General features: G+C 39.6%; 2 protein-coding genes across 4 annotated transcripts in view; one reads left to right on the forward strand and one right to left on the reverse strand.

The window, feature by feature from the left end:
• Positions 1 to 6,295: 6,295 nt before the first annotated feature.
• The window catches only part of LOC101860579 (protein unc-119 homolog B), a 16,828-nt gene continuing 1,173 nt past the window's right edge, over positions 6,296 to 21,950 (reverse strand). The window contains exons 1-5 of one of the 2 annotated variants that reach the window (XM_005100400.3): positions 19,599 to 20,030; positions 15,917 to 16,039; positions 11,175 to 11,286; positions 10,468 to 10,640; positions 6,296 to 8,823 (exon numbers count right to left, since the gene is read on the reverse strand). In XM_005100400.3, coding sequence (XP_005100457.1) covers positions 8,702 to 8,823; positions 10,468 to 10,640; positions 11,175 to 11,286; positions 15,917 to 16,039; positions 19,599 to 19,752 — 684 coding nt within the window. In that variant the 5' untranslated portion in view covers positions 19,753 to 20,030 and the 3' untranslated portion in view covers positions 6,296 to 8,701. Of the gene's footprint in view, positions 8,824 to 10,467; positions 10,641 to 11,174; positions 11,287 to 15,916; positions 16,040 to 19,598; positions 20,031 to 21,950 lie in introns of those variants that run through there. The other variant, XM_005100401.3, reaches the window with a different exon arrangement.
• LOC101860338 (xylan 1,4-beta-xylosidase) overlaps positions 20,110 to 21,950 on the forward strand; it is a 22,383-nt gene continuing 20,542 nt past the window's right edge. The window contains exons 1-2 of one of the 2 annotated variants that reach the window (XM_035970281.1): positions 20,110 to 20,217; positions 21,207 to 21,531. In XM_035970281.1, the coding sequence (XP_035826174.1) occupies positions 20,191 to 20,217; positions 21,207 to 21,531 (352 nt within the window). In that variant the 5' untranslated portion in view covers positions 20,110 to 20,190. Of the gene's footprint in view, positions 20,330 to 21,206; positions 21,532 to 21,950 lie in introns of both variants that reach the window. The other variant, XM_013083646.2, reaches the window with a different exon arrangement.

Consider the following 21,950-nt stretch of genomic DNA (forward strand, 5'->3'; position numbering starts at 1 on the left):
TTAATTTCAATGCTACTAGAGTCCTCTCACTCAAAGCCTACAGGAGATCACCCCCCCCCCCCCAAAAAAAAAGCATGCATGTACGGAATGTGAGGTCGGGTATCACATTTATCTTAAAACAATTTTTGTGCAGCACATTACTATTTTGTAAACCAGTCATCTTTTTATTTCTCTAAAAAGTGCCCCCTAAAAAAAATTCTTTAATTTAAAAAAAATTGAATTCAACCCAGAAAACAAAGACCACTTTGACGCAAGGCATCCGTGAGCAATACGCACCCATTGTACCTTAAAGTCTTTCAAAAGGTTTCCTTCAGCAGCACATTCTCATTGTAAGCTGTGGTCATGTTTGATCAACAAATACATGATGTACTGAGACACTAAAATCAGTTACTGAACACCTCAATTTTCCATCAGAACTCCTCAAAACAAACGAAAAAAGCAACAGTGAGTTTCCATGTCAAACAAATCACTGGATATGGTGAGAAACAGTTCTTCAAATACAAGCAGTACCAAAACGTTTATATAAATGATAGTGCACTTTGTTTTTTAAAAAATTTAAAAATCTAGATAAAAATCTACCACCACAATGACAGCAGCAAATATGAGAAATCACTGTTTACTGATTGTAACGTTTTAGACGCCCCTATGGACTCAATTTATTTAATTCAGAAGGGAGAGGGGGTCAAGTCTGAGCTGAGTGGAATCGTGAACTCAGCAGAACAACACACAGACACTCAAAAAATTATGTGGCATCATGATGAAACCGGGCATTTATCAAAGTAAAGAAATCACAAGAAACCGACCTTTTTCCACCTGTTGAGCAACTTTTATCGAATCTCTTTGTTTTGGGCTCAACGCTTTTTTATGTCCATTTAACAAAAAAAACTACTACTCTTGCATGGATTTTACTGAAAAACGTTGATCAAAGACACAAAAAAGAAAAAATTGAAGTTTCCAAGGACACTAAAGGTTAGGAAGTCACCTAACTTTTGCAACCACTTTCTTGTTAATTTTACTTCTGACACCTAAGACTCACACTTCTTTCAACCACATTTGTCAAAACATATGGGTATTTTCCCCCCCAAAAAAACTTCATATGCTCAAAAATTATTGAGCGCCTGATTTCACCATGTCGTGACACAAATGAACTTTCATACATAGGAATCCACTTCACACCATCTGTTAGCAAGGCAAACTACATCACAGGTGCTGGTAAAAATCATGGGACTTAAAAATCGGCAGATTTGATTGAATAAAATAGCCTATATATATATACTGCACTCCTGCTGATCAATACTCATGGGAATTGTAAAGGTGGGATAGAAGGGAGTAGATGCTCCTTTTATTTCTGTCTGTGGCTAAAAAAATACACATTGTAGAGATTGAAGGAGAAACAATTTCACGTTGGGAGATTTTGCTGGGGAAAAAAAGCCCCAACAATCTAAATACTCGGTACTTCTGGAATCTGAACAAGAAGGACATTCCTGACAAAAAAGCAAGTACACACCATCATTTTAAGTACTGTAACGTGATGAAAATGTCGGTGACACACACTGTGACACACACACACACACACCACAAATAGGCCGGACTCTCAAACGCACAAACACCGGTACGTGACAATGTATCTTAGCACTGCGGCTCTCACAGTTCACAACCTTTGGAGATGAAAAAAAAAAAAGCAAATATTTACACAACAATCCTACAGAACTTTGCCAATATTTTCTGACCCCGCCCTCCCCCCCACCAACAAAAGAGCCCACCGAAAGTAAAGGTTAAAAATTAAAACCACAGAAAAAATGTTGGAACAGGACAGCCAGAACTGATTGCTCTGAACACTAATAATTATAATAGTAATAGAGCAATAGAACAACAAACAGGTTGTGGGAAGGGACGTTTTGGGACTTATCACTGCAAGCTTTACGAGTTTTGATTTATCAATCCACAAAAGATCAGACCACTTTGTCTCTATTGTTCTGTCTTTAGATTTAAAGGAAAATAGCTACAGATATATTGGGACAACAAAAGGGAACCATTAACTTTATCTTCTGCGTTAGTTGAGCAAATGAAATATATATGCAAGTCATAAATCAAGAACGTTTATCATTCTAGGTGACTCAGGAAATTTCATCTGAGAGATGGCGGACACATTGCTTCACAGAAAAGAGAAGACGTATAATATCTAACACAGGAATTGAACTACACATTCTAATGGATGACAAAATGTTTCATAAAATTCAAATTCATGAAGAATGATGTTGTTTGAGCAATAATAAAAAGTAATTAAAAAAATTAGAGAAAAACCCAACACAATGAAATGTACACATAAAAAAAAAGAAGAAAAGATTTAAAAATACGACTCCGAAATGTTTTTTTCTTTTCAGCTTAGAGTCGTAAAGAAAATAATCAAAATATAAGAAACTTAAAAGTGATTGTATGAAAATATAAGCCCAGAAATTTGATACAAATTATAAGATATAAACCTAACTGTATTGGTTATTAAAATCAAGAAGAAGTCTTATTCAGTTGACAGTACCCACAGTGTAGAATAAAATGAAGGAATAATATAACTGTTCTAAATTATGCTGCAAAGTTTTCATTCAGAAGGCTCCAATGCAGATGAAAAATATTGAAGAAAGGTATCAGGACAATAACTGCAGCATTATGCACTTACAATATATGCAGAATAATAATAAAATAGTAGCAATACCTCTAACATCGACCAGTGCCACCATAAAAAAGTTTTTTTTAAAAAGCAAACTGCTGCCCAGCTACACAACCCCCCCCCCAAAAACAAAAAAAACCAAAACAACAACAACCCAACCCCCCCCCCCCCCCCCCAATCCCAAACCAAAATATTATGACATCATGACAGATCAGCATGGGCAGGCTTTTTTAAAATGGGAAAAGTTAACTCCTCTACTTGACCAAATTAGGCAAATTTGAGTAATATTTCAATGGAGCCCTTGATTCTCCATAATGACAATGGGCTAAGACTTTTTTTTCTTCTTCTCCTTGTTTAATGCCCCTATCAACACTATATATACTTAATGGGCTGAGAGGAAAATTACAAGTTGGCCAAATTCGTCAAACAAACTGTGCTCCTGTGGCAGGCTAGCAAAGCAGGAATGGTCCAAAGTATAATAAAATCAGTGTAATACAAAAAACATACATATAATAGTACAGATTTACTCGTTAGGAATATAAAAACAAAATATACAAACATATAAATTTTGCTTATTTATTTAGAAGCATGAGCTTCAATATAATTTGATACAGTGTTACAAAAAAAAAAAGAAGAAGAGATCTAACTGTACTGGAAAAATGTTGAAAATGGAATGTATGATCAAGAAGCATGGTAAAGTAAAGTAAGTGGCACATTCTCTCTTTGTGAAGATGGTCCAATAAAAATGACACAGGAAAACACCCTTTTACCATAGACCTATTTCCTTCAGAATTAAACATAAAAAAACCCCATTGTGCATGAGATGTATGTAAGTTGGAACATTTCATGAGCATTGACTTCATAGTGTCTGTTACTCTGAACCTAACATTTCATGACAACAGATATGATCATCACATCTGCTATTCTCAATCTATAACTGATGATGCTTACATGATATGGCTTACACTCCCTTGATCGACATAATAAAACGTTAAAATATCAAAACTCCGCACACTTTCTAGCAATATTGTGCAATAAGGACACAACACTGCACAGAGACAAAAAGTCAGATGGATAACAACCTGGTGTACTGTGGAGGCAATTCTAGCCCCACCATTTTGAAACAGCAAAAGTAAAAATCTGGTGACAAATTAGGATACAACAACAAACTTGCAGTTATGGCTGTGAAATAAAACAAATGAGAACGGATGAGACTAATAATAAAAAAAAAAACTTATTCAAAGGGGGGGGGGGGGTGTGTTGTCAAAGACAGTTGACAAGACCCGTAAAGCTACAGTTGGCTAGAGAGGGAATGTCGACGTAACACTACATGGACTACCTGCTGCACTCTTTGAGATATACAACCAACCAGGCCGTGGCTTCGACAGTCATATAGTTCAAAGCCTGCAGCATGTATACCAGCAGGAAGCTACCTGCCCTGGTTGTGTTCCATGTGATCCAAAAGAAGTATTTAACAGTTTCACGAAATAGTAATATGCAACTGTTGAAAAATATTTTGTGCCACAATCAAACCATTTTAAATCATCCACAAGGCAGGCTGTTTCAACTCTGCCAGTAAATTACAAATACACAATGTCTTGTACGACGTGTTGAGATACTCGATAACCTTGGAATCGAATTTGTCCTCTGTGTGCAATGGTGAAGCGTGTAACCAGTACACCACAGACAATGTTTCACCTGCAAGTACAACTGAGAATGTATACAAAACTACAGTGGTAACGACAAATGTGAGCAATTGAAATGTTACATATATGCTGGGATAGACGGAATACTGAATTGAGAGAGAAAAAAAAGGAAGGTATACAGAAAGCTTGACAATGACTGTAGAAAATATCTGGGCGTTAAATTAAATGTGCCCTTCCCCCACCAACCAATTAAAGTAGTAAATTGAAACTGGGCATGTCAAAAGCAGTGAAGTTATGCTCATTACATGATATAACCTCACTTTTTCATTTCAGATAAAATTGAAAAAAAATATTTGTTTATTGACTCCTGAGCCAGCATTGAAAAGAATACAACATACAAGGGTAGTGGAAATAAATAAAAAAAGACTTTTGCATAACAAAAGTACGATGTAATGTAAGGCGTTAGCGGCACACTGACTACACAAGGAAACCAGAAACTCTCTTCTTTTAACCAATCTCTCTCTCTCTCCCGTTCTGAAAAATGAATAAACAAAATAAGAAAATCAGATTTTTGAAAAAGTCCCAAATTCATTACAGTACCATCTACATTCAAGCAAGCCGAAAATATAATATAATAGATAGCATTTGTATAGCGCAAATCCCCGCTAAACAGCAAGCTCTATGTGCTTCACAATCTATACTATTACCCCAGCAGACCCGAGAGCATTCTGAAACAACCTCAACTTCCTGGGAAGCATACAGTGCAAGTCTATGGCCGGGTACCCATTTCCACCTAGGTGAAGTGAGGAAAATTCGTGTAAATTGCCTTTCCCAAGGACACAACGTCGGGCCTGAGGCTCGAACCCCCGAATCCGCAATCTCACTATTACGAGTCCGGTAGCCTAACCGAAAGGGAGATTTTTTCCTGTTGGCATTCAAAGCAAAGCACCAAAGGCATCTACAGAGCAGACTGCCAGCCACACAACAATATCTTAAAAATATCGACAAAATTTTAAAAATATTATGATATGCTTGTTTAAGAACTCCTGCATAGAAACACACACAGTTCAAATACACAAAAGCATATACAGTTGAACCTGTGTAAGACAACCACCCATTCAAGGTGAAAAGAGGCCGTACAAGACAGGTGGGCGTCTTAGGCAGGACTGATCAAAATGGAGAAAACAAACAATATAATTCTTTTCCGAGGTCCCAACCGAAAGTAGCCGCATTGTTGTTGTTGTTGTTGTCATTGTTTTTGTTTTAGTTTTCGCTGTTTTTTTTTCCTTTTGTTGCTACTTTAGTGCATGGGTGACAATAAAACGAAATGAGTCAGACAAGGAGGACCGAGTGTTATGGAAAAGCAAACACATGGTTCGCCACCACTCGCAGAACGAGCGACACTTCCGTCACAAGTTCATGTTGACGCCCATTGATATTTTGTTACAGACTGGGTAAACAGTGACCACTCATCTCACTTACGATTTGTGTATGATTTCTGGGCGGGGCTTATGGGTTATGAGGGATCTCACGCTTACCTCACCAGCAGCTGAAAATTTGTTACCTATTGGTCAATAGTGGGAGGGGCCTACGGAACATGATCGGTTGGAGGGACTACCTAACAACAACGACAGGGGAATTGATTATGACGGCTCGCCCACAACGCCAGGGGCCAATGCAAAATTTATGACAAAACGTAATGGAGTCGATAAAAGTGGCCGTCTAAGACAGGTGTTATTACTTAGTGTGATCGGGGTTGTGTGTTAAAATATGGTGGCCGCGGCGGACAGGTGCCCGTTTTACACAGTTAAATTATATAGGAAAAACGCAAGGGGAAAATGAAAAGTGGCCGTTTTATAGAGGTGGCGGGCAGGCTCGACAATATTTCGCTTCGATTTGGACAAATTTTGACCAGGAACAAGAGAGAGGAAAAAAAAAACCCTTTTTGAAAAAGATTACACGAGTCAGCCTTGATCTTATTTTCTTTTTACTTTCCTTCTTTTACAGTGTGGTTTCCATGACAAAAATGGCTCTGGTCCCCAAGTAGAACATGACACAATTTGAAAATTACAACTCACTCTTTCGGACCCGACATTTTCTCTAGATGCAATACATAACCAAAGAAAGTACAGGACTTTGCCTGCACAGACAACTAGTTCAAAGATATTCTTATACCGGTATGTAAAGACTGTTCAAGGAGCCCATATATGAGTTGTCTTTCAAGATCCTCAAAATAATCGAGAATGATTCTGAATTCACACTGTATCAAAACTTTTCAAAATAATGATCATAAATATTTTGGAGACATAATGCAATCACCATGAAAAATGGTGCTGATAGAATACATAAAATGACCAGAGTTGTCAGCTAAAACTACCTGTACAGAGAGAGAGAGAGAGAGAAAACCCCCTCCAAAAAAAAGCACAAGTGAAAGAAACACTGCCACGTAAATGACCTGGTACAAATCTAGGCCAACGTGGTCTCTGTGGGTAAAGCTGTGTAAATGATTAGACTGCTTTTAAGCATGGACGGAGCAACACAGACTGTCGTCTAAAAGAAGCAAAGAGGAATACTGCTGTCACGCACAATACATTATATCAATAAAATGACTTCTAAATAGCTGGTTTATAAGTCAGAAAAGAGTTTTACTTTTCAGGCTCCTTATATTATGACCCAACATCTAATCTGTCAGAAAGCTTTGAAACGAGGAAAAATACTTGAGTATCAGCTCTTGTTACTTAACACTACACATTTAAACAAAAATGTTCAGACAATGAGCGACATGAAAATAATATCCTTGGGGTCTGATGTACCCCCCCCCGCCCTCTAGAATCTATGTGATAGCAACCCCTAAAGTAACTTTAAGACAAGCTTTTTATTTAATTCAAAATGGGTGCTACACAAACAATGTGAAACACAAAGGCTGGGGAAAGAACAAAGTATAATCTGTCTCGATTGTTTGCACCATGCCAAATACTACTGAGAAGTATAAGTACACATGGAGAATGATGAGCTAGAAATGTCAGGGGTTAGATCAAATAGAGAAATTATTGATTATATTGCACAACATTTATATTTCCATAAACATCAAGCAAATATTCAATGAAACTACAACAGACTTGCAAACACCTAAACATGAATTGGACCTGATCTGGTGTAAAACAAGCAAAAATATCGTAGTGCTCATATCATATTAGCTTTTGTTTGTCCCCAGTGTTCACACATTCATGACGACAACGATAAATGCACAGAGAACGGTTTCAGAAGAACATCTCACGCATGATCTATCCGCTTATAAATTCAAAAAAGATATGTGGAGTATGCTTTTGAAAGAAGTCAGTAAAAAAACACAATAACTATGCCAATGAAAGGAAAAAAATACAATTCTCACTATTTCAAAGTGAGAGCCTCGACAATATTATTGACGACAGTACCAACTGGGCAACAGTTCATTTTAAACCCCCCCCCCCCCATACCAAAATAGATGACAAAAAGGTTATCTTATACTGTGCAATTCAGATCAGAAATATTGTACATATTTATCTCTTATCATAACTTTGTAATTTGATTCAACAATATCTTTTTAAAAATCTGGCCGTCCACTATGACCTTGCTTAGCTTAGCTTGTGCACTGTCATCAAAGGACAAAACGAAAATGTAAAGGGAACAGTCACAAACCTAAGGAAAAAAAAAAGCTTAAAATAAAATAAAAAATATACACAAGTGGAAAGAAAAAAACCCCCAACAACCTCTAAGTAGAAAAAAAACCTCACTGTAAAAATTTTGCCTGCCGTTTCAAAAGGTGCCACTCTGTCATAATCTTCTGACTGTAAACTTACAATAGCACCTCCCGCCCCCAAAACAACGACAACAACAAAACAAACAAACCAAAAAAACCCTGCAATTGCAGCATAAAAATTGGGTGACAAAATATAGGCATGCATGGTAAACAGTGGTTGGACACTTCACAATAATTAGGCAGACGTCATTCATGGTAACCCCTTTACCCGCGGAAAAGAAAACTAACCCCTCTCCACCCCCTGATTAATTGATCACAAGGCAAACTCACCACAGTCAATCCCAAACACACATATGAAACGAAAATTTTGGAAATAGGCACATCAGAAAGCAAAAAGAGGAATGGGCGTGTCCTGGTCTAACAATACCCCCCCACATTATCCAGTGGTCTTGTCAAGTAATATAAATATAGGAATCTAGCATACAGAAGGATGGGATGATGTAGGCGGGCAATAATTTGCACTGGTCTGGAATTATTTCTGCTTCTTTAAGATTTAAACATTTTTTCATCAAGTCCTCGCTCCTGCCGAGGGTAGCAGTAACCGTGGGTGAGAAGAGAAGGCAGGCCAATGGGAGCAGAAGCCAGTGGCCACTAGGACTGAGGGGCTCCACCGTTGTAAGCATAGTCTGCCTTGTTGTGCATGATGAGACGATCCTCCACAAAGTAGAAACTGTCAGAGCGAGTCTCGTACGGGTGTTCCATCATTTCTTCAACTGAAACACCAAAATGGTGGGGGGGGGGGGGGGGGGGGGAGTGGGGAGGGTGGCATAATTCTCGTTAAGGTTGAAAAGTACACTTTAAAAAAATATTAAAAAAAACAAAAACAACATGGCAAGGACACTGTCAATGGCAGAAAGATCACTTGGCTGGCCTGCTGATGGGATACTTACAGGAAACGACATATCTTGTTTGAGCTCAGACAGAAATATACGTGGGTGGGTGGTTGGCGGGTGCTCTGGTGTGGTTTGCTTCTTCTTTCCTGTCAAAGATCTATCGTCCTTATCTCCCCTTTTTCTTTTTTATGTTTGTTACTCTCTTGTAACACCTCTAATCTTCTGGCCCCCATATGACCTTTTATGCAGTTGCGAGTGCCATAAAACCTCTACTAAAACTAAAGAAAAGACAGAAATATTTCCTTGTGTCAAGTTCATAGCCAACTTCTCTACTGTAATGTTTCTGCTTTGTCACGCGCAGACCTGAACCTTAAAACCTGCTGTTGTTGAATAAGGGTTTTGGTGGGAAGAGACTTTTTTTTTCTTCCACTTAAAGAATACTACATTTCAATTTTAAAAGAGTTTGAAGCACTGGGCATAATTGCTCAATGGGTGGGGGTTTAAAAAACTTTTTTTTTAGATAAAAAGTTTGGTCAGGAAACCAACAACTTTAACTCACTGACTACTGGGCCCTTTCACCAGTCACAAGCATTGAAGACTGGCGTTTTTGGGAGTATTTCAATAAACCATCACAACTCACAGAATTACCCTATAGTTATTATTTTTCGACACAGTAAAGTCATATTTAAGCTTAATCTAATTTAAAAAACTAAAGTTATCTAAGTCTAATACTTTAATTTGTATGATTTTAAAAAAATTGGCATGAATTTGATTTTCCCAAAAATTTCAAGAGACGTGACAGATAGAATGAAATTCACAACACCAAAAATAAAAGTTCAAAGTGTTCTGTTTTGATTTGTATGCACGTTTGAGTGTTTGGAGAAAATATAAAAACTGAGCTGTGCGTTGATTCAGACCCATACATTGAATTGCATGAGAGAGATGTCGGGCATGAAGTTGTGATTTCGGTGCGGTAACAACCAGTACTAGTTCAAGATCTAGCCCTAAAACTATGACTCAGGCCCTGTTCGGGTACATATCCAGGATCCTAACTATCAGACAGTCACTAGAACTAGTAAAACGAACAGAAGTATTGAAAAGAGCGAAATTATGAGATTCTTGTTCATGCGACTTCTTCGACTGTTACTACGACGCGACAGTAAAATTACTATCAGCCGTATTTTAAAAAAAACATAGCGCGAGTTTCAGTCAGTTCAACCCCAGTTGGGGTGACAGTCCTTCACTTTCAATAACTTAAAAACTATCGGCCCCAGAGATACGAAACTAAGTCTAAGTAGCTCCGGACTGGTCAAACAAGGGCATGAGACGGATCACGAGACACGTGTGTGATTTATATAGCGAAAAAAAATTCCAAAGTTGATAATGAAGGGCTTGCAGGAACCGTTGCGAGTATCGCGGCAAGGGTCATGCAACTGTTGAATGAAACATATGAAGTGATTTAATAATAATGAATTTTAAAAAACCCCCCACCAAAACATGGGCACTAGTACGACATGTACTTACTCATATCATCACTGAGCTTGGGAAACTCGTATATATGCTCCACTGTGTTCCTGCTGTGAGGGATGCAAAAGCCAAACTCAAAATCAAAGCACTTTAGGACTCTGTCTCTGAAGTAGTGTTTCTCAATCATTCGGAATTTGTTCACTGGCTTGTCTCCAACCACAAACTCCACACTGAAAAAAAAAGAAAAAAGAAAAAAAAAAAAAGAGTAAATTATCGGCGATCTATGAGGCACCTGCCAAGAAAACAATAAAACAAACCATTAAAAAAAAAGAACAAAAGAAGTGATAAAAAGAATACATAATCTCTCCTCCAAGGTTTTTCTTCTTCTGTTTCGAAGAGAGGGTTATACAAAGTTTGAGGAATTAAAGAAACCCAAGCATGCTTTCCACTCCCACCATGACGACTATGACCATACAGTGTAGATAATGAGTTTCAGAACAGTCCATGCTCCAGCTGGGGGGAACTGTTTTATGCGAATCTGCACACAATCGTCATCTTTCACAGTGAACTGATTCAAGACACCAGCTACATGGAAAAAAAAGGAAAGTGCAGACTAAACTACACTCTTAACCACCCTTCCGTTATATCACGCATATAAGACTGAGAAAACAAAAGGGGAGGCAGAAGAAAAAGAAATTTGTTAATTAAACGTGAAACATAAGCAGCTCCAGGAGCTGATTACCCAGGATAATGATGCCACTTACGTTGCACCAACTGTTTTGAGCTTCAAAAACTGTGGGGTGAACTGATAGCGAACAAAGCGTCCAGAGTTTGGATCCTCTTCAGGCTCGGGCAGATCTGGTTCTTCATTTTCCTCTGTGGAGTAAAAAGAAGATTTAAATGTAAGACAAATGACACACACATTGCTATTTTAAGAGAGAACAACCTGCATCAAACCAATAACTCCTAAAATCATGCCACTCTAACTTCACAAGATTTAGAAGGTTATACATTCTGTGACAACGAAATTCAATAAACACTATCCAGGTATAACAATTGATAGTCATTTGATACATTGCCTAAACAGCAATCAATCTTTACAATAAAACAGTTATTTCCCAGCAGTGGAAAATGTCATAGAATCTTCAAAAGATTTCGCAAGCTATATTTAAAAACATCATATTGAAGTCTCAAACATTACAACTATTTACTGCTTGCAAAATGGATTCTCCGTTATTTTCCTTCTTTAAAATCAATAAAAAACAACCCCGATTTAACGAGCACTTAAATTACAGGGCTGCCGACCTCAAAGTTCCCATTTCAGGTAGATTCAGGGTCAGTTTCAGGTAGTTTGGCACAAAATCAGGTAGTACAAAGACAAAGAAGGAAAAAAAAAGATCGAGCGCGCTTGCTCTCCGTGATATTGGGTAATTATATTTTGAAAACTTGTTTGTGCATGCACATGTGCGTGTGTGCATGCTCTCGTGTGTGTTTATATATGAGGGGAGGGAAGTGGGTGTTTGGGTGTGCACAAGTTACGATGAACAGTGTGTATGTAATGAGGCGAGTTTTAAAAAAAAGAATTTATATGGACTATCGTTCAAAGCACCTATCATTCAGTATTGAATCTGGAATAGAGAGCAGGGTGACAACAAACTGACTTCAAAACTGCTAGCCCACACCAATAGAAACTATATTAAAACATATTTCCCTACACTGGCATAGGACACTGATAAGTCCTTTGTGACTTGTTACGTATGACAGACAATTAATTTTCACTAGTTTTACCCTAAAAAAAACCCAAAATAATCCCTGATCTGGGCCTTAGGAGAGGCAAGAAGAACATCAACTGCCAAAACCATGTTTGATTTCAGCAATCGCACAGATTTTTTAAAAGCATGCAAGACAAAACTTATTATAAAACCTTTATAGTTAGGCTTACGGCAGAACAAAAAGTGAAACTAAAAGAGAGCGTATACTGAGAGTCGAGGCTGGAAGGACTGAGAGAATGTGGGATGTAGTGATGCTGAAAACCTGGCAATGAGTGAATCACTGCATCATGGACTAAGTATTGATTTTTTTTCAAAATGCCAAATCACAGTAACAGTTCTTAATCAGCAACAGGTCATCATGATGCATAGGCATCCAACATAGAGCTTTCCGAGGGTTGAAAATGGCATTTCCTCATTGCCATTATTTAATTTGTCACCACTGACAATTCCGACAAATCCGGGAACACCAACCTTGAAGTTGAAGATTCTATCATCAAGCCCGTGCTCTAATGTTCCCTCATTTACGCACTCGATTGTCGAAGGTCAAAACCACTTCCACTTATCATTTTTATTTCAGCATCAGTTTCTTGCACCGCGGCCTTATCCTGCTGCTGTAGACTTTATTGCGTCAAACACCTCCCCTCAATTCCGAAGCTCTTCAACGCTCCTACTTTGAATGAACTTCGATTACCCAAGCAACCGTTGGCCGGTCCCTTACTCATGCCGCACTCACAAGATGCGAACTCGCACAGGTTCACTGACCGGTCACGATGGCGGGCCCGACAATCTAGGCCGTGTGAGATGTGGATGTCAACGCCCCTAAATGCACTGTTTAATAGACTGAATTTTTCTCCGAGAGTGTAAGCGGTGTCAATTATATTTTGGCTGTCGGTGTTTTCTACTACAGTCAAACCTGTGTAAGACGGCCACCCATTGTCAAGGAGAAAAGTGGCCGCATAAGACAGGTGGCCGTCTTAGGCAGGACTGATCAAGATAAAGAAAACAAACCATTCCCATCTGAGGCCCCAATCGAAAGTAGCCCCATTGTTGTTGTCTTTGTTGGTGTTGTTGCTGTTGGTTTGTATTTCGTTTGTAATTTTTATTTTGTCGCTGATTTTGCACAATGGTGACAATAAAACGAAATGTATCAGACAAGGAAGACCGAGTGCCATGTTAAAACAAACACATGGGTCGCCACCACTCGGAGAACGAGGGACGCTTCTGTAACAAGTTCATGTTGACGTCCTTTGTTACTTTGTTACAGACTGGGTAAACAGTAACCACTCATCTCACTTACGATTTGTGTATGAGTTCTGGGCGGGGCTTATGGGGTTATGAGGGATCACACACTAACTCACCTGCAGCTGAAAATTGGTAGCTATTGGTCAACAGTGGGAGGGGCTTACGCAACATGATCGGTTGGAGGGACTACCTAACAACAACGACAGGTGATTGAATTATGACGGCTCGCCCACAACGCCAGGGGCCAATGCACAATTTATGACAAAACGTAATGGATTCACTAAGGTGACCGTCTTAGACAGGTATTATTGCTTAGTATTATAGGGGTTGTGTGTTAAATTTTTGTGGCCGCGGCCGCGTTGGACAGGTGCCCGTTTTACACAGTTAAATTATATAGAAAAAACGCAAGGGGGGAAATGGAAAGTGGCCGTTTGTACAGGTGGCCGTCTTATAGAGGTGGCCGTCAGGGCAGGTTCGACTGTATTTCTTTTACAATAAACGCAGTAAGGTCTTTATAAACGCGACTCATGATGTATTTGTGGCGGCGATTGCCAATGAAAGAGCGGCTGTGATATGCCTGCGGAGTGATGCTGCGTGAGTCAAGTATGGTGTCTAAATGAGAACAGATAGGGCCAGTCCAGGGCTAAGGGGTCCATGCTCTAACTCAGAAAGTACTACGCAACCTTCTAAATGTCTAATCTCCCCATTTAGTTCCTCGATCCCCCCGGATCCAGTTTTTGCCATAATGCGCAATGACGACTAAACTCCTTTATAGCCTTCCTCTGATTGCTCACTTATGTCTATTGTGTGCTTCGCTGCCTCTAGCAAACGATGGTGGTTGAGAACTGCAACAACACCCTGAACAAAACAAAAGTATCGTGGTGCTACTTTTTTTTTTTTTTTTCAGTAAAGGGTTTTATGGCACTCACAACAGCATAAGGTCATATGAGCGCCAACGGGTGGGAGTCAACAGAGAACTATTTACAAGGAATCAGACTTACTCTGCTCACCTCTCTAGCTTCAACAGCACAAGGTCTGCTTCGACTATCAAGGCACCCCCGAAATAGCAGTTCACAAGAGAGTGACAAACATACAAAAGAAGTAGAGGCTAAATGACGATAGTAAGGATTTGAAAAGAAAAAGCAGCAGTCCCCTGTTGTAGATCAGGTAGTTACGAGTGTGACATGATGAATCAGCCCATTTACAATTCTACTGTGTTTGAATGAGAAATGTGCCCCCTTTTGGAATGGCCTAAAGACACTACAGTCAGTGGCACTGCCCGGGGGGATGCTACTTTACAGTGTTCAATGTTTATAAGCGGGAGGTGTAAACTGGAGAGAAAACGAGCATCAAGAGTAGTTTCCAGAAAAACCAGGAGGTTATAGTGCCCTGATAGCAATGTTTCTTGATATGTCTTATCTTGTACACATAAACAGTACAGATGGTTTTTGAATGTACTGTCTGTGAGTCCATTGTAATGCTGACACCAGAGGCCAAGAGAATGTCTGACGCAAATTAAGAACACTGTAGGGGTCGCATTTTCTGTGCTTTCTCCTTGCCTGACATTATTCTGCCACCACAAGTCCTGTAATATTCGTGCAGCTTTTGAAAATGCGAATCCTCTGTATGTTTCTCTATTTCTTAACAGGGCTAAAATATTTTTAAAAATCAATGAGAGAAATGTTGGAAAGATAACGCGATTCTAAAGTTAAGAATAGAAATGAAAGATCACGTCCGAGGGAATCACAGGGGAGGGGTACCCTTTTTAAAAAAATCATTTAAATCACACATTCGCCTTTCACAAATAACACTTGCCCACACAGGTCAAGTATTGCTGTCTCAAGTGAAGCAGAGAAATTTCGTGAAAATCATGGGTTTGGTTTTTGAGATAATAAACTCCAAAATGGAATACAATTTAAAAAGCAACTTTAGATGAACAAAACACTTGTACTGCAAAGTGGGTAAATGCTATAACACCAGTGAGATTTCCGGAGGGAAAGTGGGATCGTCTACTTAGTCCTAAGTTGATCTTTAAAATGAGATGTTAAACAGGCTTCTGGGTTTATCAGATCGGGAGAAATAACGAGGGAAAGCGATACGAAAATTACCAGAACCGAGTTACGCAGGCACGGCGGCGGGCATCGGTTGTTAAGCGCAGGAGTGGCCGACTGACACTGATTTATTACCTTCGCGCAGGAGGTCAGACCAGGGCTCGGTCACCAACTAAAGTACCACTTTCAGTGGGATTTTAACAGCCGCGAGACATGCATTTGAATGAATTGGTCTTTTTTTTGCACAGCTAATATCATGCAGGCATTTCAGACACCACTCGCTACTTCTCTCTATACATTTTTTGCTCAGTGCCGGTAATTATTTACACAAAACCTCATATTTGCTATAACGAACACTCGGATTCAAAGAAATTTTAGGTCAGGCCCGGCGACCTCCTTGAATCTGAGTTCCAATGTATCAGTGGAAAACTATTACATTACCTAATTCATAAGAATGAGGTGGCTTTGCAACTTCAAAAAGAACCTGGTTTGATTCAATATCTCGCAGCTTGAACCTGGTGAAGTCAATCCCATAGACGTTTGCTTCTGGAGGACACAGGTACTCTGGTGGTGGAGAAGGAATAAAAAAAAATGAAACATGGCAACAAAATTTGTTGAAGATAAACTGCATTCACAGAGGACAAAACAAAATGAGTTAAATAAAATTAAAATAGCTGGCATGGATCAACAATATATATGCAGAAAGTTGTCAACTGAAGTATATATATATAAGATTGAGTGCAAATATGTAGCACAACAAGTTGGACACAGGCCTTCGTCAGTCTTGGGGCAAATGGAGCTGTTGTAAATCATTTTACAGTCCGTTCATTAGACTTTCTTTTTATGAAAAAATACACATGCATCTGAAATAAAAGAGGAGATTTGCAATGGAAGGAGGAAGGGGTCGCCTGGTGTTGACATAAAATTAGTGAGAAAATGGTTGTTTAAGAGTGGTGCTTTCCAAAGCTATGAGTGATTGGAAACTGCAAATTTACATTTTTTTGGTGCATTTTACCAACCATTTTCCGAAAAATTACTCAAATCCCCACGTTTTTACATGGACATAAAAGGTGTTGAGTTTTAAAAAATTAAAACAATGGAAACTGCCCAACAGGCAGAAAAATACTGATTTCTTTGATTTCAATCACGAGGCCTTGATTTCCAGTCTAACTCGTTTAGAAATTCGGCTGCTATGATCCTTCAACCAGGGCCAACACAAGGACTAGACTAAAGGGCCTATTACACGTACAAGCCAACCGGACAGGTTTCTGGGCCATACAGCTAATCGTAATGTGTAATAAGAAATGATTCTCAAACCGAAGACAAACACCCTCTGAATAGCCGGATGTAAAGAACCCACAGCCGCTGCCTGAGAATTTGACGTCCGGCCATCCAGCCTTGAGGGGAATGCCGCGTATCTTGGAAGTTTGCTGTGCCAGGGACAACAGAACTAATTTCAAAATTATAGAAAATCACGTCATAGGTAAATAATATCACATTCAGAATCAGCGTATCAAAAATTAGGGAAATGGCTTGCAAATGACTTGTTTTGTTTTGTATTTAAAAGGATATTCCATTCCTGCACATTTTATGTTTTGCGAGCCATGATGCACACACGTGTGTGAAGCTTCACCCAGACTAGGTCTAGTGTGTGTGTGTGTAGAATATGTTGCTCGCAAGGTGCGGCCGCCTTCAGGTCGATTGTGGCGTGCAATAATAAACCAAGTTTCCCCGATTTCGGCAAAACCTGTCCGGTCGGCCTGTACATGTAATAGGCCCTTAACAGATATATGCTAAATAACTACACCACAAAGAGTTTTAAAATATCTTTATTTCACAGAGCTGTGTCTGAAAGTAAGACTAAGCTTTTGTGCATATAAAAATATGACAGACCTTGATATTTTTCCGAATTTAACCAAAAGGTAATTTACACAGACCCTCTGCTGTAAGCTGACAAAATGCCTTTTTTTTTCATTTCGGCACCAAAATCTTTGCTCATCGAAAGCCTGATCAGTTACCCTACTTGTGTGAAAAAATCAAATTGAAACTGACTAGTTTTTCTAATAAATTAGAATTAAAATTTCGGAATGACTATTTAAAAATGATTAAGCAGACAAAAAAAAACCCCCTCTTTTCTCGAAGAGGCCACGGCTGTGGGTTTTGTGTGATCTAATAAAAAGAAAAATAATTACAGAAAAACTATAAGACACAACAAAATGAAATGGAAGAGGCTAGCCGTACTTAATGACGGCTAGACTAGTCGTACTTATTCTTAATATGATGGCTAGACTGACCATTTACAAAAAATAGGCCTACTGAATTGTAAATATACATTTTTATTGTGCAGGACCTAAAGTATTTGTATTTGAGACGAAACCAGGTGCCTTAATGACAGTGTATGTATTTTAAACCTCCTGTTTTCTAATGTTAATAGGGCCTAAGATAAGTACGGCTAGACTGGCAGTCTAGCCGTACTTAAGTACGGCTAGACTTCTTGTCTAGCCGTACTTAATATTGATGGCCGAATTGTAAATGAAATTTTTAGTTTGCAATGCCAAAAGTATTTGTATTTCAGACAAAACCAGAAGGTGCCTTACTGACTTGCATATTTGAACCTGAATAATCACTAGATCTAGATCTAATGAGACCTGTGTATTTAACAGGCTTGAGTCAATTGGGCCAAACCTAGATCTAAGTACGGCTAGAACAATGTCATAATTTCAGTCACCCTCTCTATTTCTTTGTCTAACCCCCCCCCCCTCTCTCTGTGTTTCCTCTGTGTATCGCTCGCCTTCCCTTTCTCTTTGTTCGTCTCTCTGTCTTTCTTTATCCCTCACCTACTTCACTCTATCTTTCTCTCGGTCCCTCTTGTCAACTGGGGCATGTGATACATGCTAGCACTAGCACTTTCCCCAGTTCTCTTCCCCCTCCTTTCTCTCTCTCTTAAGTACGGCTAGCCACTTCGAAATGAAATTAAACATGTTGAAAGATAAATGGTGGTGGAAGTAATGATGATGCTATAGAGTTGTGGTGGAAAGACCCTGAGTTGTTGGTTTCCGTGTACTTAAACACCGTCATTGGGTAGATCTAATAAGAGTGCAGTCCTTTGACTTTTGACACAATTACATAGTCCTAGTAGGCAATTCTAGTTCTAATTCTAGTTTTACATAAAATCCTCCCACAACATTTATATGTAACCTCCTTACACTCACATCTCACTTAGAAGCTGAGTCTGAATAAATAAAGGGAGTGTACAGAGACCCGGCAACAAAGTCACGAAGTATATATATAGACCTGGTAGGGGAAATCTTTTGTGATTTCGGAAAGTTTCAGCGCCCTCTTGGCTCAGGGTAGACCTAGGTTCTTCTAGATCTATGGCCTAGGTCTAGATCTAAGTGAAGATTGCTGATGTATCTTTTCGATGAACAACTGTTTTTCCTCCGTTTTGGAGTTGGAGGAATTAATAAGACAATTTGAAGAAAAGAACAACGTCATAATTTCAGTCACCCTCTCTATTTCTTTGTCTAACCCCCCCCCCCCTCTCTCTCTCTGTGTTTCCTCTGTGTATCGCTCGCCTTCTCTTTCTCTTTGTTCGTCTCTCTGTCTTTCTTTATCCCTCACCTACTTCACTCTATCTTTCTCTCGTTCCCTCTTGTCAACTGGGGCATGTGATACATGCAAGCACTAGCACTTTCCCCAGTTCTCTTCTGGGTGCTGAAACTTTCCGAAATCAAAAAAGGTTTGCCCTACCGGATCTGTATACTTCGTGACTTTGTTCCCGGATCTGTATACTTCGTGACTTTGTTCCCGGTTACTGGGTCTGTATACACTCCGATAAAAAAAAACTTTTTTTTTCGGACTCGAGTCCGAATAGATAAAAATTATATTTGGACTCGAGTCCGAATAGAGCTGGCCAGCACGCTTCACGGTGGAAGTAGGTCAGCCCTATATATAGCTATAGGAGGGCCTGCGTGCTTTCCAGGTAACCTGGCTCATGCCCTTTATACAGGGCCTGCGCGCTTCCAGGGTTCATTAAGAGTCAAGGTAGATCTAATGTGTAGTTTAGAGTCACTTAGAATCTTGTTTAGAGGTCTAAATTGTAACAACAGACAACAGATCTTACTTTCTGTACTTCTTCCCAATCTAAGCACATCGTCTGGCGATATAATGTCTTTTTTCAATAGCTCTTCCTCGGAAACAACATCTGTTTTGGACTTGGCTTGTCTCCGCAAAAATCCTTCTTTCTTCTTTGACGACGGTTTGGCATCCGAACTCATCTTGGCTCTTACTCTTGGTTAGAAGTGATCGACGTCCGTTCCTGCGCTATTGATATCTATTCGAAAAGCAAAATAGGTGAAGTGGCCTTTCTAAGTGGAGTTCAGATCAACTGAAGAATAATAATTTCACCAGTATATTACTTTCACAACACGGTAGATAATCTCAGGAGTTAAATTTCAAGCAGCACTCTTTGTTTACAATTCGTCTCGTACACCTTTGGTTGGCTTTGTCACCTGTCAAAGCGTCAATCATGGCGGCGTTGACGATAGGAATTTTGGGACACACAAGGGACGTCACTCACATGGAAAATTAAGCCAACTTGTAAACAACAGGGGACAGCTAGGCATACAAGAGTACATATATTAGTATTAGATTCTAGGTCTATCTACTCTATTCTAGAAATCTAGAATCTAGATTCTAGGTCTACAATCTATGCTATGCTAGGAAGTAAAGTGCGGTTGGCGGTGAGACACCGGTTCGATTAGAGTTGAGCATATGACTTGAAGGACCTGACTTGAATCATGCGTTGTTCCGCTGAAGACTGAGAGGGTGTAACCTTCTTTTAACAATTTATGGGTATCAATGGAATTATTGGTTCTCTTCCAGCCTGTCCATGGTGATACACAGACCCTCCCTCTTGGGTGCAAAATACATGACACAACACTGCAAAATGTTGACGATAACTTCAATTCTTGGGGCATTGATGCAGAAATATCTTTTGGCCCTACAAGATAAAGCCAGTCATCTTTTTGAAGACTCACAGTGAGTGAGGATTGGGACTGCTGTGGTATTTCTACGGAGACAAAGTTTAAAGTCTAAAATGTTATTGTCCTCCTGACCCTGCTCCTGTTGTATGGTGTTGAGACCTGGACAGTGTACCAAATTCATGCCCGGAACCTCAATCTTTTACCTACAAAATAAGTTAGTGAAAAGGAAGTATCAAGTTCAAACGATACTTTATTATTGTTTTACTTGTTTGTTATGAAGTAGACTGAGTTAGCATGCACCCCCTGGGGCAGTGCCACTGACTGTAGTGTCTTTAGGCCATTCCCAATTGGGGGGGGGGGACATTTCTCGTTCAAGCATAGTAGAATTGTTAATGGGCTGACTCATGTCACGCTCAAAACTGTGCCTGATCTACAACAGGGAACTGCTGCTTTTTCTTTCCTGATCCTTACTATTGTCATTTTCCTCTACTTCTTTTGTATACTTTCTTGTGACCTGCTATTTCCGGGGTGTCTTGATAGTCAAAGCAGACCTTTCCGTGCTGTTGAAGCTAGAGAGGTGAGCAGTCTAAGTCTGATTCCCTGTAAAGACTTTCTGATGACACCCACCCCTTGGCACGCATATATGACCTTATGCAGTTGCGAGTGCTGTAAAACCCTCTACTATAAAAAAAAAGAATTAGCATGAAAAATGTTGTTAATGATTTCCTTGCATTTTTTTTCTCCAGATTTCTTGTGCAAGTAAGCTGACAATGAAATGTTCAGGAGTTCCATATTGTATCAGTCTTCTTGTGGTACTGGCCCTCTGTGTGTCCAACAATGGAGTTGTTGGCTCCAGATTGTCCAGGCGTCACCATGACACAGTGAGACACATGAGTGTGGAGGAGGAAAATTCTCCCTTTGACGATTTCCCGTTCAGAAATACCAGCTTGCCGTGGGACGAACGTGTGGATGATCTGGTGTCCAGGTTGACTCTGCAGGAGGTCATGGTGCAGATGTCCAGGGGTGGGGCTGGAGAGTTTGGAGGTCCAGCCCCTGCTATACCTAGATTGGGTGAGATTCCTAGATTGGGTGAGATAAATGTTGAACATGGTAGATCGGAACATTTTTCAAATATGAAAAACTAAACTTACTACGTTTTGTCCAAATGAAAAATAGGATTTCTGATCCTTTACAATCACGCACTGTCACATCCTACCTGTAAAGCATGCTCACCCTTTTACACTGTTGCACAGTACCTTGTTTTGCGATGACATTGATTTCTTTTGTTGAAGGACACAACCCAGTTACTTAATTTTAAAATCTGATGGGCTTCTTCTTCTCCTTCTCCTCCTCCTCCTCGTCCTCCTTCTTCTTCTTCTTCTTCTTTTTCCTTCTCCTCCTCCTCCTCCTCCTTCTTCTTTTTCCTCCTCCTCCTGCTGCTGCTGCTGCTGCTGCTGCTGCTGCTGCTGCTGCTGCTGCTGCATTCATGT

Source organism: Aplysia californica, unplaced genomic scaffold (assembly GCF_000002075.1).
Source record: "Aplysia californica isolate F4 #8 unplaced genomic scaffold, AplCal3.0 scaffold00246, whole genome shotgun sequence".
NCBI lineage: Eukaryota > Metazoa > Mollusca > Gastropoda > Aplysiida > Aplysiidae > Aplysia > Aplysia californica.